Here is a 17,370-nt window from a genome sequence, read left to right on the forward strand (position 1 = left end):
CAGAGATTGAGTGAAAGGGTGAACAGACGCTAAGGGATACGAGGGTTTCTCTCATTTTGTTGTTTCATATTCTCTGGCTCCTTCTCGTTCTTCTATCTGGTTCAATAGGGTAAGCTTCTGATCTTCCTCTTGTATATGATTTTGAGGCAATTTTGTTAGTGAAACAGTATGAGTAAATAGAGTGACTATGAGGCTTATATGTTGTAAGTATTGTAAATCTTATTTTTACTTCGATAGTGTAGTGAGTTCTCTTTTATTGGAGCTCAACGTGGACGTAGACTGTTTGAGTGAACCATGATAAATCTCTCGTATTATTTTTATTTGTGTGTTTATTGTTTATATTTTTTAATTTCTGATTTTGTTTGTGTTATTGGGTCTAAATACTTGTAGTGATATCGGTATGTGTGCGCACGTGATCTGTTTGCGCAACATGTTGCATTTGAGTTCAGCAATTCCATTCCATGTAATACTTACTGAAGATTATCTCCACACGGTCTCTCATAGTCAAGACGGTTGAGAAGATGGTGCCCCCGGTGCATCACGTGTTGGTTGCTATTTGTGTTCCTTTTCGTCAGAAACTATTGCTTTTCTTTTGCTACATCTGATCCACTCCCCATTTTTATCTTCCTTGAATCCAATTCTCATAGCTGTGACTGCATTTAAATATTGTGCTAGTGATATATGCTTTTCTCACATTTCCTAAACTAATAATTTTGCTTTCCAAAATAGAACTCATAGCCGTGCCATGTTCCAATGATCGATTCCCCCCCCCCCCCCCCCCAAAAAAAAAAAAAAAGAAAAAAAGAAAAAATGCTCTTATCATTTGGTTCCCTATCAAAAGACATAGATTTGGCCTCTTTTTGTGATAATAGAACGCATGAGTCATAAGTCCTCTTTGGTAACTTGAGTAAAATTTTCTTTTCTAGGTACAAGAACTTGAGTACATATTATATGTAACAATTGGTTATGCAAGGACATCTTAGTGGGATTATTGACAAATTTCGGCATTAAAGTCATCCTTAAAAATTAATCATAAGCCTTCTACGAGATTGAATGTTCAAGAAGTGTAACCTTCACCTCCTCTCGATATTTCAAACATGTTATGAATTAAGTTCATATTAACCTCAAGCAACATAGGTCCAATGTTGGCCCCTAAATTTCTTATTAGATTTTTTGTAGTTATAAGTATTGTTTTCATTTGAGAAGAAAACCTTAACAACATTAACAAAAATATTTCTATGCAAGGTTATCAAATTCTACCAACTAAACTCCTTGAACGTGTCTATATAAGGAAATCCAATATGTTGAAGAAAGTCTACATCTGTATACTAACTGAGAAGTACCTCGCGGCCACCAAAGATATCGGTGAATCGATTTTGTTGCTGCTCATTTTCAAAGTAGTTGTGTGGTTGGCTTGCAGGTTATTGTGATGGAACCTTATTTTCACTTATTTGACTTTTATTTAGATTCTTGGTTCAAGCCATATTTGATAAATCTCACTGAATTAAAGGAATTTCCCAAACGAGAGTTTGATTTCATGCAAGAATGACAGTCGGGCCAAAATAGAATTGGTGCTAAAGTTCAGTCAACTTGTTGGGTGATAAAATGAAATAGGAAAAATAAAGAAATAGACTAACTTATATGTTGGAGGAATAGATAAAAATGGCCAATAATTTTTACTAGAGAGTCGACTCTTTTATTAAATTGGTTAACAGTTCAATGCCATTATTTTTTTCTTTTGACAAAGTTGAATAACAATTGATAATTACATTAAAAACAGTTGATAGATTTTTTACGTTATGTTGATGTTATATTTTAATGAAACCTCAAATGAGGCCCAAGACTGGAGGGCTTCTTATGGCAACCGTGGGCTGCTCCTTGGGCGCCCACTGGAGGGCCATGAAAAGCAGCCACTTTGGGCCAGCCCAATGTCTTGTGGCTTTTGTCGTTTTGTCTACTGTTGTACCTCTTGCACGATTTGATCCAGGCCATTAGTGCTGCTTTTATGAGAGCAATCCGAGCCATTAAATCATATTATATCTCGCCTCGAGATTGTCGATTCCGAGATGGCATTGAAGACGGAAACGATCGAGGGGTTTGTGGAGAGTCGGTCATTTTCTAGGGTTTTCTTTTTGCTCTCTCTCTCTCGTTCTCTCTCTGTAAATGTTGTATAGATCGTCTTCTTTAGCGTTCCTGATTTTGGTTTTGTTTAAAGGTAAGCTCCCAATCTGTTAGTGATCTCGTAGCTTACAGTGTAGAAAATCAGGGTTATTTTTGTTTATATTTTTCGTTGTAATCAGATTAAATCTATTTAGTGGAGTGAGCTCTTATCACCGGAGCTCAAGTGGACGTAGCCCCTTTTTGGGGGTGAACCACTATAAATCTCGGGCCTCTTGTTTCCTGTTTATGTTTTCAATACTGTCCATATTGATTTGTGTTTATCGGTCAGTTCGTGTGAATTTATCTGTGGTGATTTTGAACTGTGTGTGTGCGTTTGGAGATTTTGCTATCTCTGTTTGCTCGTAACAGTTGAAAATTTGAAAAAAAAAAAATGCTTCCCAAAATAATTAAACTCGCAACTTCCTTAAAAATAGATAAATCACATATTTTATAAAATTCAAAGCCTTAGATACGAACAATCATCATGTACATTTAATTTTAAGAACTAATCATATGTAATTCACTTATAAGAAATTCAAATTTGCTTGTCCAACGGCTTTGTAAAGATGTAGCAATTTGATTATTTGTGTCTACTACATTCTCGTCTTTTTTTTTGGATATGATATATGATAAAATAATATTTAATTTCTATATATTTCATTCTTCATGCAAAGCTAGATTCTTTATTAATACTATAACACTAGTATTGTCACATTTAATTGAAATATTATAAAGTTTTGCATCAAAATCTTCAAGTTCATGTTTTATCCAAAGAATTTATACACAATAACTTTCAACTATTACATATTTAATTTCAGTAAAAGAGAGTGCAACTGTATTTATTTTTTACTTGACCAAAAGACTGATGAGTCACTAAAAATTTGACATAAATGACAAGCACTCTTTCTATCTATCCTACATCCATTATAGTACATCACACTAACTCAAAATTGTTTGTTTTAGAATTACTAATATACATGACACTAACTCAAAATTATTTGTTTTAAAATTATTAGTGCTATTTCTGTCTGTATCTATTATAGATTAGAGGATGTTTTAAGTTATTTAAATATTATTTTTATAACTTGAAACTAAAATGATTAGACAATTTCATTCCGTTATAATGCCGAACAACTCTTATATTATTTGATTGAGATAAAATGAGAAGTAAGAGGCGTCGATTATATGAGAAATATGAATTTTACTTATATTTACAATTTTAATTTTTTATTTTGTTAGAGTAAGATAATAAATTCTATGATTGAATTGAAATCTAAAACACAACCAAAATAAAAACAAAATTAAAATTGTACATAGAAGTAGCATCCACGTTTAGAAATTCCGAGGACTGCTCGACTCTGAAACCGACAACGCCCGGGCTTTTAACTACTGCACAGACCGCTGATTTCTTTCGTTTCTCTGAAGAAGCTGCTTTCATTCCTTATACCCGCTACTCTCTCTCCTCGATTGTCAAGGTATTATGAATTTGTGATCATTATAATGATGCTACAGTTAGATTTGCGGAATACCCATTATTGTAGAGACAAAAGGAGTAGGTATTCATAAAAAAAACACCTAGTCGGCCTATTTCCCTTTGAAGACCATCAAATGGCAACAATAAACTAAAAAATTTTGAAGCAGGTAACGGGTTTTGTTGGCCCGAGAATGTGAAACTAGGCACTAGTTTTAGGCACTTCAAGGTACTTCTGATTCCATGTGCACTTGCATTTGGAGGTGTCTTCAAAAGGTTTCCATCCTTCTTTCCGTTTAGTTCTTGGTAGAAATGAGGAAATTGTTTGCAGGCTTTGCTTTGGGGCTGTTTCCTTTGTCGTCTCTGTTTATGTTGTTGTCACTTTCCAGATTTGCTTCTTTGCAAGAAACTTTTTCTGGGTTCAGCAGGACTTTAAGCTTTGCCCCTAATTTGTTCAGTTCTAATTTCCAATTGCATAGCCATGGCTTGTTTAATCCACTCCGTCTGCTTCTTGGCAGGTGCTTATGCATTTCTTCTTGTTTCTGCCTTGATTGTTTTGTTGAATTCAACTTGATATCGTTGGAATTTACTCTGACATTAGGAGTTTGTGAATTGCGATCAATTTAAAATGTTTCTGTACTTAGAGCTTTTCTTATGGTTTTGTTTTCTGAATTATTATTAACACTGGCTGTACTCTCCTCCTTCTTCTTCTGTTTCTTCTTGTTACAAAAGACAAGCTAATATGTTTAGATCTTCCGAGCAACAGCTAAACATGTTCTGAAACGTAATGCAGTAAGGTTGGTGGAGTTTGTGTTAAAACCACTACTGGGATGGGTCTAGGTTCGAATATCAGACAGGATACTTGCATTTATAGGCCTCTGATAGAGGAATTCACATTTCCTGCAAACTCAACCGCTTTCAATAGCTGTCATGCTTCTACAATTGTTGAGGTAATGCCAATAATACGCAATGGGAACATCATTTTAGTTCACACTTTAATCATCAGTAGAAAAAGTTAGGGTTGCTGATGCACTGTGCCTACAGGTTGAAAAAGATCATTTTTTGGTGGCTTATTTTGGGGGTGCATCAGAGGGAGCACCTGATGTGAAAATTTGGTTACAGACATACAAGGTAATTGAGGAATTGTTTGGTTATGTTTTGTTGGTTTTCATTTTCTTGTTTCCCACGATTTCAGAAGCAAAAAATTATTTTTATACAAAATTTCATTTTTGTATGATAATGATTTTCAGCAAGAATGACAATATTTTTTGTTTCCTTACCTAGGGTATTTTTATATCAATTTCCTAAAACTAGCTTGCAGAGGCAATTCATCAAAAGACCCATAACCAAATAGACCCTAAATATTCAACATGTTGGGCTTCATGTAAGACCCTTTCTGTTTCCCATACGGGCTGGTGCTTTTATAGATGGTTAATGTATGAAACTGACTTGATAGACGACAATTCTGGTTAATTCCTTACCCATGCTAGGGCATTGGTAGATAATCAGGAGGCTAGTAGCCTATCTACACTTGTTGGAATACAAATTTTGCTCACGTAAATGATTGTCTCAATTTCCAACTGAAGAGTTTGAATTTTCATTAATATAATCTCTCTGCATTCTTAACTTTTTGTTTTGATAAATCATATTACTGGTTAAATACAATTAGTCTTTTTTTCCTTTCATCAGTCATGATGAAAGTATCACCTATCCTTTCTAGTTGGGCTAAATTTTCATCCTTGAACATTTAGGCATTTAGGAACTTTTCCTACTCCTCCTGTTTCTTGTGTATTACTGGCAGGTAATACTGATGTTATGTTGTAACTCACGTAAGGGAATATTTTTTGCAGGATGGTCATTGGCACGCTCCTGTAATTGCTGATGAAGAAATCAATGTTCCAATGTGGAACCCAGTTCTCTTTAAGCTTCCATCTGATGAGTTGCTTTTGTTCTATAAAATTGGCCAAGAGGTCCAGAAGTAAGCTTGCTATGGTTTATCTCATTAATTACAACTCTATTAAAATTTTCTCATGGCAGAAAGAACCACAAAAATAGTAGGCTGGTGTCACTTATTTGTTGGTATACTAAAATCAACTGAAGTTGGTTTTGGGTTTATTTATCACTAGATTGAATATGCTTACCTTTTGCTGAAGACAATTTTTTGTTAGTCTCATGGGCGCAACCCTTGGATTTTGATGATGGCAAAATTTTTGACCCTCTAATATTCTACTTGAGTAAGTGATTTAGGCACATTAAATAGTACAAGCTTTGAAAACTCAAATGGAAGTGTTGAAGTGCATTAAAGACCTTTTTATCTTTTAAAGATAAGGAAGTAAGTTCTTGAAAATAGGTTTTAAGACAGGTAAATGCTCATAAACCTTGAACTGACTTTTTAAGTAAAGTTTGATGAATCAAGAAATAAGTTTTGAAAATGAAGTTTTAACTCAAGAACCTTGAGGTTCACTGAGAAAATTCTTTAAAGATGTTTTGGACTTGGTATAGTCAATTGAACAGACTTTTGTATTCGTTTTGAACTTAAAAATGAACTATTCTTTTTAATTGCCTTTCATTCAGTTGATCAAGTGTCTAATTCCGTTGATTGAAGCAAGGAAGTGTGCTAAAAATTGTTTTGCTGAGAGGATTAAGTTGATCAAATTATTGACTCAATCAACAGAATGGGTACTTAATTGAATCAGTGATTTTCTCAGTCAACTAAATATTGGTAGAATGTTTATGAAAAATCTGAACTTCAGTTTAGCTGACCAAATCGGTGACTTAAATGAACACTCAGCTGACTTAACGTCCTTCTCAGCTGAGTTGTCAATCTAGACCTCGTGTCTTGCACTCTAATGACTATATTTTTTAAGTCATTACACCGACAGTCATATTTTCATTTCTCAATGTAAATAGATGTTTTTCAAGAAGATTTTGAAAGAAGAACAAGTGCTTTCAAGGAGAAACAAAAAGAGAATTGATTAAGAATATCTTTTGAACATTTATTTTTTCTGAGCCCTAACTTTCAGATTGGAGATTCCAATCATTCCATCTCTACAAATCTGTGCTTCATTTGTTGTATTCAATCATTTGAGGGATTATATTCTAGTATTGACCTATCCTATCCTTTCTTTGTAAGAAGAGCTGAGAGTGTCTCCTCTTCATCTTTGAGCTAGGGATTCTCACTTGTGTGAGGGAGATTGTAAAGGACATCTATCACCTGTGAAAGCTAGAGCTGGTGTACTACTATCTTTTGAAATAATAGTAGAACACTCAAGTTGCAACTTGAGAAGAGAGATGCAGGCCTGTTATTGAGCTGAATCTCTATCTACTCTGAGTTTGCATTTTTCTCCCTACTCTCTAAATACGTATTTACATTTTGTAATATCTTTGTAGTATTTGCTGCACACTTGATTTACCCATTTACATTCAATTCATACACTTATTAAAGGAAGTGCAATTTTTACCCAATTCATCCCCCCCTTCCCGGCCACTATGTAGGCAAAATTACTCAAATTAGGCAAGAATTATCAGGCACAAAATTGCAGCCTTTTGGTGACATCAGGCTTATGGCCATATGTCGAGTTAATGCTTGAAACTACAAAAGGGGGTGCTTTGTAGTAAGTTTAGGATGCTTAGCATTTTTTCAATTTCATATGGAGTTGACATGATGGGTTTATCATGAGTATTCAAAGTCTGAGGGAAACTTTGATGATGCTTTAGTAACGTAGATATCACTTATTTGCATGTTGAGGATTTTTGAGGGGAGGATGTTAGGGACATGAGCCGACCCTATAGTAAGGCCAGCAAGGCGGCTGCCTGGGGCCCCCAAATTAGGAGGGCCCCAAATTTAAAAAATTTGTTATTTATATATATATATATATTAATTTTTTAATAATAAATATTTTATTAAAAAATTAAATACAAAATACAATTTAATAAAAATATCAATGATGATAAAACAAAATCTATTGAAAAATCCTTTAGAGTTGATTATTTTATGTACACAATTAATCAAGTCATTTCTTCACTTCGAAATAGGTTTGAGTAATTTGGAATATATGAAAAATTTCTATGCAATTTTAAGAAATTAAAATCAATGGATGAAGATGTTTTAAAAGGATATTGTTTGAATCTTAAAAATGTTCTTAAATTTGATGGACTTTCTGATATAGATGGTTTAGATTTATTTTTAGAATTAAGAGTGTTAAGAGAAACTTTTTAAAAGGAAAAAAATGGTACATTGAAAATTCTTTACTACATCAAAATAGTTGATTATTTTCCAAATGCATATATTGTTGTTTATAGAATATTATTCACAATTCCAGTTTCAGTGGCTTGTGTTGTAAAAAAAATTTCAAAATTGAAATTGATAAAGTCATATTTGAGGTCAACTATGTCACAAGAAATATTAAATAGATTAGGTATATTATCCATTGAACATGATTTATTAGATAAACTTAATTATGGAGATTTAATCAACGATTTTGTATCTCAAAAAACAAGAAAAATTAATTTTACATAAAATTGAGTATAGTTCAATGCATATTTGTGGAATAAAATTTGCTCATTATTGGTGAACTTTACCTTTTTAATGTTGTCAGTTTAATGCTTTATTTTGTTTTCTTTTATAGGAAAATCAGGAATGTATAGTTTTTTACTCGAGTTGCACTAACCTTCTTAGAGTTTCAAGAAAAAATTAGTTTTATTTTTTCTTTATTTATTGTAGTAAGTTGTTTAGCATTTTTTAATCTCTGAGATATTATATTTTAATTAAAAATTCACTATCATTAAAAAATTATCAGATTTTGTAGTTGATTGAACTTCAGCTTTTTTTTTAATTTAATGAAATGATAAAATTTTTTAGTAAAAAAATATATTATTTATTTTTTTATAAAAAAATTAATACTCTTAAGAAGGCCTCGATAAATTTTTTCTCCTAGAGGCCCCAGATTGGTTGGGCCGGCTCTGTGAAATCCAGAAAATTTTTGAGGAAAATAAAATTTTCCAGAAATTTTATTAATTTTGGTTGTCATTATTGGGATATCAGATGATGTTTTCAATCCTTGAAATGGATGATGGATTCTCTCTGGAAATTGAAGAGATAAAATGGAATTTGAATTACTAGAAGAATATTTTTCATTTCAGGGATGTCTGAGGCATCCCTTCTCCCCTCTTTTCCCTCTCAGAATTTCAGGGGACAGTGCAAAGGCAATTTATTATCTTCTTTTCTTTTCATTTTGGTCATATAAGTCAAGAGGAAGATGATTAATCTAGTGGAGTGTGTGGCTTTATGGTGGATTTGAGGTTAGTTGGGTAGGTATAGCTTGATGGTATATCATTTACTTCATGCAGATGATTCTGTTGTCTTCAGTTGTGTCCTCAATTAATGCAGCCTTATATGATATACTGTCAATTCCAATATTAAGAAAAGTTACAGCTAGAGGTTTTATATTTCAGGTCATTCCTACACCATTTGTACCAATAAGCAGCAAAGAGAGAAGCACCGCATCTTGGAGTCAACATGATGAAATCTTTGTTATATAGTCATCCCTTCTCAGGCTTGGGGCTATCTAGAATGTTGTAGAATGAAATAAAGCAGCTTGGTTTCTTTAGTTTGTGCTTCTGTTCAGTGTCCTGGGTTTGAGGTTGAACTTCAGGAAGTCAAAATGTTGCATTACTTCTATGATTGGCTAGTTTGATCTCTACTAAGCTTGCATTTGTGTTCCTTTCTTTTTGGCAAGGTTTACCTTGGATTGCATGGTGGAAAGGTTAAAAAATTTGGAGGAAGGAGCAATTCTCACCTAGTTTATTGTTTTTAACTCCAGTCAAACTTATTTAGCTGAAGCAAAAGTTTTCCTGTTGCCCCTTTTCTTTTCTTTTTGGTCCTTCCTGTTAAAAAAAAAATGAAATTGTAATATTATTATTTGCGTTGCTTTTGGCCCACTGGTGGAATTCCTCCATGGCAAGGGAGGTTGCATATATAATGCTTAAATTACATCCTTCCTAATAGTACTTCTGTCAACTAAAAAAAAGTGGGATCCTCCATAACTCTTGGATCGGTTTTAAGTTTTTCCTTGTCACTGCTTGACACTCACTTTTAATAGTGAACTTTAGATGGAGTGGATGCATGAAGCGGTCATATGATAAAGGTATTACTTGGACGGAAAGAGAACAGCTTCCTCCTGGAATTTTAGGACCAATCAAGAATAAGGTGCGGAATAATGATTAGATCTTATGATCATGAAGTTGTAATTCAGTACTTGTAGGATTCTGATGTTACACTTGCTGCTTACTCTCAGCCTATCTTGTTGGGAAATGGAAACTTGCTCTGTGGATCATCAGTAGAGAGTTGGAATTCTTGGGGAGCATGGGTTGAGGTTGTAACAGAACTCAAACTATGTTAGCTATTTGTGTTGGATGCTTTCATGAAAGGAACTAAAATGTTTTGTAATTAATTGATATTTCTTTTGTAAAGCAGATGACTGCAGATTCTGGCAGATCCTGGAGAAAGTATGGGCCAATATATATTAAAAATGAGTCCCTCAGCGTAATTCAACCAGTTCCTTATCAGACTGCAACTGGGACATTGCGTGTTCTATTGAGATCATTTACTGGCATTAATAGAGTTTGTATGTCGGAATCCCATGATGGTGGCCAGAGCTGGGATTATGCAAAACCTACTGAACTGCCCAATCCAAACTCAGGTTTTTGCTGGCACTGAATTGTTTGCATTAATGGGGTATGGCTTGGTTCCTCAGGTGTCTCACGGTTGTATGTGCCCTTTGGATTCCAGAAATAATTGCCAACCGCAATGGCTAACCTAGAGGGGTGGGGTGTGAGTTGGGGCAAGGTCACACTCAACCAAGAGTCCCTTGGTCCCTAGTCCTACCCTTTATTTAGCACCAAAAAAAAAAAAAAAACAGGTTGTTTTGATTCCTCATAATATGATTACTTGTGAATGTCTTGTGTTTGCTGCCTTACGAAATTCTTCTCATCTTGTACTACTCAGATATATTTATTTTTTTCTACCCTCCTTACAATTATTGAGCATTTTTACTTGATGTTTGTTTCGTGTTTATTTGCTATGGCTTGCTTTTACCGAATCACACATTCATATTGTTACAATTGAAAACTGTTGAGAATCAAAATAATAATATAAAAGATGAAATTAGCCCTCAATCTATAACTTAAGCTTTTAGATCAAACGGTGGTTAACAATTCAATAGAAATAAAGTTGACTGACTTCCGATTTTGCAGCTCTTTCCTATTCTTGGAGGTTATGCAGATTTTTTTGTTCTTTCAATTTCTGCCATGTGTATGTCTCATTAATTCTTTATCCTTCAAGTTACTGCAACCTGATACTATGAATTCCATTTTATAGGAATTGATGGAGTGAAGTTAGTAAACGGGCATCTTCTACTCGTTTACAATACAGTCTCCAGGGGAATTCTCAAAGTGGCCCTCTCAACCGTTGATGGGGACTCATGGAACGATGTTTTGACATTGGAAGACACAGCCGGAATGGAGTTCTCTTATCCAGCTATTATCCAGGCCAGTGATGGATTAGTTCACATCACTTACACGTATAACAGGACACAAATTAAGGTAAAGTCTAAACTGCAGTTTCCGTCCATAACCAATCTTTAATTGTCCTTTTTGTTAACAAGATTGCCCTACTGATCTTTAGAAGCTTTTTATAAATAATTTTGCGGCCTCTCATATTTTTCAGCCTTTTGCAGCATGTTGTCCTTCAACCCAATTGATCGCATGGCACATCACGTCTGCAACCTCTGGATTGAGATGAATTGCATAATCTAGCACACCTTGCAATATATTCTTCTGTTAAGTTCCTTATTTGCTGTCCATTTGTAGATATTGTTCTGTAGCTTGAAATTCTGGATATGTTGATCACTCATGAAATGGACTAAAATCAAACTGGGTTTTCTGTATGCATGTTGTCTTTTGCTTTTGATCTACAAATTGAATATCAAGTTGGGCTGTGCTTAAAAGTTTTCAAACTGAAAACCAAACTGGGCCCGGATTCAGTCATGGATCTGGGCTTGTGATTGATGTTGTCATCGTTAGGGGCGGCGGTTCAGCCCACAGACTCGGCTGCCCTTCCCAAGTTAATGTGAAACGAATTTGAAGATTTAAGTTGTCGTATTCTGAATAACAACTTCTGAGATAGTAAAGCAGGAATGGGTACTTAAACCAGAAGGCTTGTGTCGGCAGATATGACTAATTTGCTCAAACAGGGGAGAGACTATTCAGCTATTGCCAAACGAATAGGTTCTTCAACCAACCCATGCCAAAAGAATCAGAAGTTAATATGCCTACCCAACCTTTCGGTGTGGCTATAAATGTTAGTAGTACAAGCAGAGAACTGTGATTAGAGAAAAATTCTTAGGAAGAATATGCTGCTTTCACTGTTAAAACAACCGGACTTTTTACAAGAGAGAGAGAAAGACAATAGATTAAAATGCCTCATTGACCCCTTTATTCAATATGATACCAACTTAAATAATAAATCAAAATTATATGTCCAAATTACAAAATTGCCACTAAACAAGACGGCAACATTTAACAACAGAAAAGCACTAACTAAAACAATACACTAACTAGAACAATTCAACAAAATTATAAAATTAATACAATATAAAATCTAATAGTCATCTTGTTCATGAGATGAGATAGTTGAGGCATGAACAAAAATCTAATACTCCTCAAGATGGGCCGTAAACATCCAGAACAACCATCTTATTCATGAGATGAGATAGCTGAGGCGTAGACAAGAGCTTGGTAAACATGTCAGCTAATTGATGATGAGAATGAATAGGTAACAACTGAAAAACTCCTTCCTGAAATTTATAGTTTTGTTGTATTGTTCTAGTTAGTGTGTTGTTTTAGTTAATACTTTTCTATTGTTAAATGTTGTTGTGTTGTTTAGTGGCAATTTTGTAATTTGGACATGTAGTTTCGATTTATTATTTAAGTTGAGACCATATTAAATAAAGGGGTCAATGAGATATTTTAATATGTTATCTTTTCTCTCTTTCTCTCTCTCAAAAACTGAATTGGCTGGGTCAACTAAGAAAATTAAGAATCGATGGATCGATGAATTGGTTTTGGTTGGAAGCAAAAAACCAACTAGTTGAATCGGAGGTATTTTCTTCTTTTCTAACCATTAGAAGTAGGGGTGTGCAAAGTTTCAATCTAACCAAAATAACTGAATCGAACCGACAAAAAAAAAATTCAATTAGGCTCATTTTTGTTTTTTTAAATTTTGATTTTTCGATTTCACGATTTCAGTTTAGTTTTTGAATTGGAAATAACTAAAATAATTGAATTGACCAAAGTTATAAAATGATGTCATTTTTAACTCAGTATAAAAGAAGAAGAATAGAGGAACGAAAGAACTAAACTAATGCTTCGGTCTTTCTGCCATCCCCTTTGCTCGACCCTTTCTTTTCGTCTCTCGTCACTATCTTTGACTGATCCCATCGCTCATTCCAACGTCGACTCTTCCGCTCTACCTTCGACGCCAACGACGGCCAACCTTGTTCCCATCGACCATTGCTACTAGCATTTTTCTCCCATTGACTATTTCATCCGACTGGAAGCCACTAATTCCATCGCACGATTCACACCACCATTGTAACATCTCGTTCGAGCGATAGGAAGGAGCGGAACAACTTACCCTGATGGGCCTATACGAACTTCCCAGAGGGGTCACCCATCCCTGGATTACCCCAGGTCAAACACGCTTAACTTGGGAGTTCTTTGCCAACATTCAGCCCAAAAGGTATCCAGCTGGTGTTGTTTCCTTCCTTACACTATCCTCGATATATACTAACTTCTCTGGACTTTTGGGGTATTACAACCATGGTCACCTATCGACGCCACCTCGGCATCTACCATAGCCTCAAATGCCACCTTTATTTCCTTTAACGATTTACGGCATATGGGCTTTGACCCATTTGGTAAGTTTCTGACAATCTTTTCATGGGTGGGTATTCTATATTAAAATCTAGATTTACTGAAATTCAACTATTTGATCATTTTGATTTTTGAGTACGTGAATCGCTGTACCAAGCCTAATCTGATGGTCAATTTCGATTGTCAGAATCCACCATAGACGGTGGCCGACAATACTTTTCTAGAAATGAGTTTTGACAGTAAATTAATTTTAGATTTACAAAAAATTAACCGTTTGATCAAAATTATTTTTGGATATATGAATTATCGCAGTTGGGGGAATTTAATGACTGGTTCCGATTATTGCAATCATCAACTGACTAAATTAGTTTGGTTTGTTCAGTTAGTTTTAGTGTTTTTTTTGGATTTGCTCAGTTTATTCGGTTGATTCATTTTTTTTATAAATTTTGTTTATTTTTGTTTAGTTTGTTTTTTTGATTTAATTAATTGATTTTATATAGCAATTTAATTTTTTCAGTTATTAAATTTCACCATACCTACCGTAGCACACCCCCTAGTTAAAAATAAATTGATGTGAGTGTACGTGTGGCTCAAATTTATTCCTATTCAAAATGGAGGAGGATAATGTAATGAAATTATTTATAAATCATATGTAATTTGGAGCCGTTGATATAATGTTACGTAATAAATTTTTAAGTCTATTACCGTATTGTGCAATGAATTTTATTTGGCTTTATTTTTTTTATATTTAAGTTTTAGTTATTATTTATTTAATATATAAAAATAAATTCCAATTAACCTTTAACCCCTTCCCCCACATTCAGTTGAATACACCGGTATTTGGGGTTTCATATATATATATATATATACATACATGTTTTCTATTTTGTGTAATTATATGTATGTATATATATTTTGTGGGTTGTTGAGAGAAACGGCGTGCAAAGAGGAAAAGTCATTTTCCAGTGGACATAAATTCCAAGAGCACTTTGGGCGAGACTTTCGGGGGTTTGCATGGAATTGGACACACAAGCTTCCACTTTTTGCATTAAATGGACTGGAACGGCACTCTCTCTCTCTTTCTCTATCTCTCTCTCTCTCTCTCTCTCTCACGCACACACACACAAATCAGAAAGGGCCGGAAAAGTTGAATTCGAAAATTCAAATTCTGATGAGTTACAGAAGCAAGATGACAAGCCCACAGAATCATGAGGTGAAAAAGTGCCGTGGATTAATTAATTGGAAGCAGTGAAGGGGGAAGAAAGAAAGAAAAAAGTTCCACTGTGTCTCTCTGCATGTTTCCTTTCTTAATTCCTACTTTTTTTTTCTTCTACTGTGCTTAAATAAAGCCGTTCATCAAAAGAGGGTTCTCCTAGACAACTGAGCCATGCTTTTTTCACTTCAATCCTGAAGTGAGAGTTGCGTTTCTGGGTTGCTCAGCCTTTTTGGTCACATTCTACCAGACCATCGACTCCTCTCTCTCTCTCTCTAATTGAGTTTCTGGGTTGCTCAGCCTTTTTGGTCACTTTTTGCTCAGTCTCTCCCTCTCTCTCTCTCTCTCTCTCTCTCTCTCTAAGCTTGCCTTGCCTCCAGGCCCTCAAAAGGAAGAGCCATTTTCACTTCATTAACTATCTTGGAAGGAGCTTTATTTAAATAACTTTTTGGTCAGAAGATGTTACAGTACTTTATCACTAATGAGATCTTTTTGAAGCAATTAATTATACAAGCATTTATTTACTTTGGATCTCTTTGTTTTTTATTTGTTAAACATAAACAAGGTTGAAATTAGATTTTCATCGCTGTTCAGTGGTAGTATTCATTCAAACAAAATATCATTTTTATTTTACTTAATATGAAGCTTTTTGGGTTTAATTTCAAAGGTTAGTCAACTAAATATTATTGCTTATTAGTATTAAATATAAAAGTGTTGGTTTGTACATGCATGTGTATAATTCACCATTAATTCTATGTATATAATATAATTCTAAGAGAAACTGAGGGACTGAGAAAAAAAAAAACAAAAAAAACTAGAACGCCTGTTATTAATTTGAGCAACCATGAAAAGAATCACTTTTTAGTTTTTAGCTTCAACACAGATTTGGACACTGTACCCTTTTATCTTCTTCTTCTACTTTTGAGAATATCACTTTTATCATCTGCAAGTTTCATGCTTGCCTTTCTTCTTTCTCTTGTTTCAGCCACTTTCCTTGCTTCACTTTTCTTTCTTCTTCACTTAATTTGTTCAATCAAAAGAAAGGATTTGAACCAGATGATGAGATGTACGCCATGGCTTCAATAAGAATTTCATGTGCTCTTTGTCAAGCTGAAAATCGAGAAGAAAAGATCAATGATCGATGCTTCCTAATTAATAAGGCCAAGAATATTTTTCTATTTCATATGGTTTTCTTTTTTTTTTTTTTCTTTTTCTTTTTTGTTTATGTGAAGGTTATACCCCATTTTAGATTAACCAAAAATATTGTTTAGTAGATTAGTGATGCAACTTTAAATTGTATTTCAATGATACACGAACATGAGGATGAAGGCATATCTTAAATTAATTTGGTGAGGTGGATAAAGAAAGAACAAAGATGATAATGAAATCATAGATAAACGGACAATTACATTGTAGATAAGTGCCTGACTAATTGAGGATTATGATAACTAATCCAGGGCTTTATTTGCCCCAAACATCTTAATCTCAAAACTCTACGAACATCGGTATAACAAACGTATGATTACAGCCATTGAGGTATCTGAGATTAACTTCTTTAATATCCTCCTCTCTTGTTCAAGTATAAAAGATTCTTTTCAGGCTGTCATATCAGGTAATCTTCTTTTATAGTTGCAGATAACAATTAATTAACAACAGTCAATGCAAGGTTTACCAATAAACCATATAACCAATAATGTGGTCGGAATGTTTTATTACCATGGATTTCTTGCATCATCATTTAGAACATATTTATGGTTATAAATTAATCAAGTAAATATTAAAGTGATACTTTCATTTTCTCCTTGTGCTCGAAAAGGCGAGAATAGAAAGAAAATCATTGCCTACGTTTTGATAGTACTTAAAACCAATTATTAAGCATGATTTCATATCTAACGGTGGTCGCATTTCAAAGAATAATTGGACTTAAAACACTATTCTTGTCGCATATAGCACAGAAATAACTATGTGGTTTTTGTCATTGCTAAGATAATTATTAGCCCCAGATAAGGTTTGGCAATCACATGGTGATTGATTCACAGATAGATTTTAAGGAAGATTTGGATTCTTTTGGTACCTCAAAAGGAGATCAAGAGCCAGCCAAAGAACACCCATCACTTTTACATTAATATTATTCTCTTTTGACAAGAAAGGGCAAAATCTTTAAAAGCTAGTTCCCCAACTCTTCTTTATTTATTCAGATCCTTAGAAACAAAGATAAGCTTGCATGTCTGCCATCTATTCTATTCACTGTAACATTGCTTTAGTTATTTACTTTTCTTTACATGCCATGGATTGATTAATGCAAAGATTATACAAGTTATGCTTTATCTTAGTGTATTTGGAAAGACATGCTTCCACAAGCCGAATCATAGACAAATTAACTGACTAAAGCCCTTGATTAAGGAGTCATTAACTTTGAATATTTGGGTCTGCCAAAGCTTCCTAGCTCCCCCCCCCCGGAAATTCTGTTTTTAGCATGGGATATATTCTTGAGTTGACTAACACCAAGAAACTGAAATCTTCATCGGTGAAGAAGTATATTTAGATGTTTCTGGGTCCTGTGCCTTTTATATTGGTGTAGTTTGGGTTTGGG

At 34.1% G+C, this 17,370-nt stretch overlaps 1 protein-coding gene across 7 annotated transcripts; it reads left to right on the top strand.

The window, feature by feature from the left end:
* The first annotated feature begins 3,470 nt into the window (after positions 1 to 3,470).
* Positions 3,471 to 11,577, top strand: LOC127806617 (uncharacterized). 7 transcript variants are annotated; one of them, XM_052344011.1, is made up of 10 exons: positions 3,782 to 3,907; positions 4,090 to 4,149; positions 4,425 to 4,581; positions 4,676 to 4,762; positions 5,482 to 5,609; positions 9,743 to 9,839; positions 9,928 to 10,005; positions 10,107 to 10,332; positions 11,010 to 11,233; positions 11,368 to 11,577. In XM_052344011.1, the coding sequence occupies exons 3-10, from the start codon at positions 4,462 to 4,464 to the stop codon at positions 11,389 to 11,391; spliced, it is 984 nt and encodes a 327-aa protein (XP_052199971.1). In that variant the 5' UTR covers positions 3,782 to 3,907; positions 4,090 to 4,149; positions 4,425 to 4,461; the 3' UTR covers positions 11,392 to 11,577. The 7 variants fall into 7 exon arrangements, with proteins under 7 accessions (XP_052199965.1, XP_052199968.1, XP_052199969.1 ...); XM_052344010.1 differs by having other exon boundaries at positions 3,792 to 3,907; positions 4,021 to 4,149; XM_052344005.1 differs by lacking the exons at positions 3,782 to 3,907; positions 4,090 to 4,149 and adding an exon at positions 3,471 to 3,635.
* Positions 11,578 to 17,370: the final 5,793 nt, after the last annotated feature.

The sequence above is a fragment of the Diospyros lotus genome, chromosome 7 (assembly GCF_014633365.1).
Source record: "Diospyros lotus cultivar Yz01 chromosome 7, ASM1463336v1, whole genome shotgun sequence".
NCBI lineage: Eukaryota > Viridiplantae > Streptophyta > Magnoliopsida > Ericales > Ebenaceae > Diospyros > Diospyros lotus.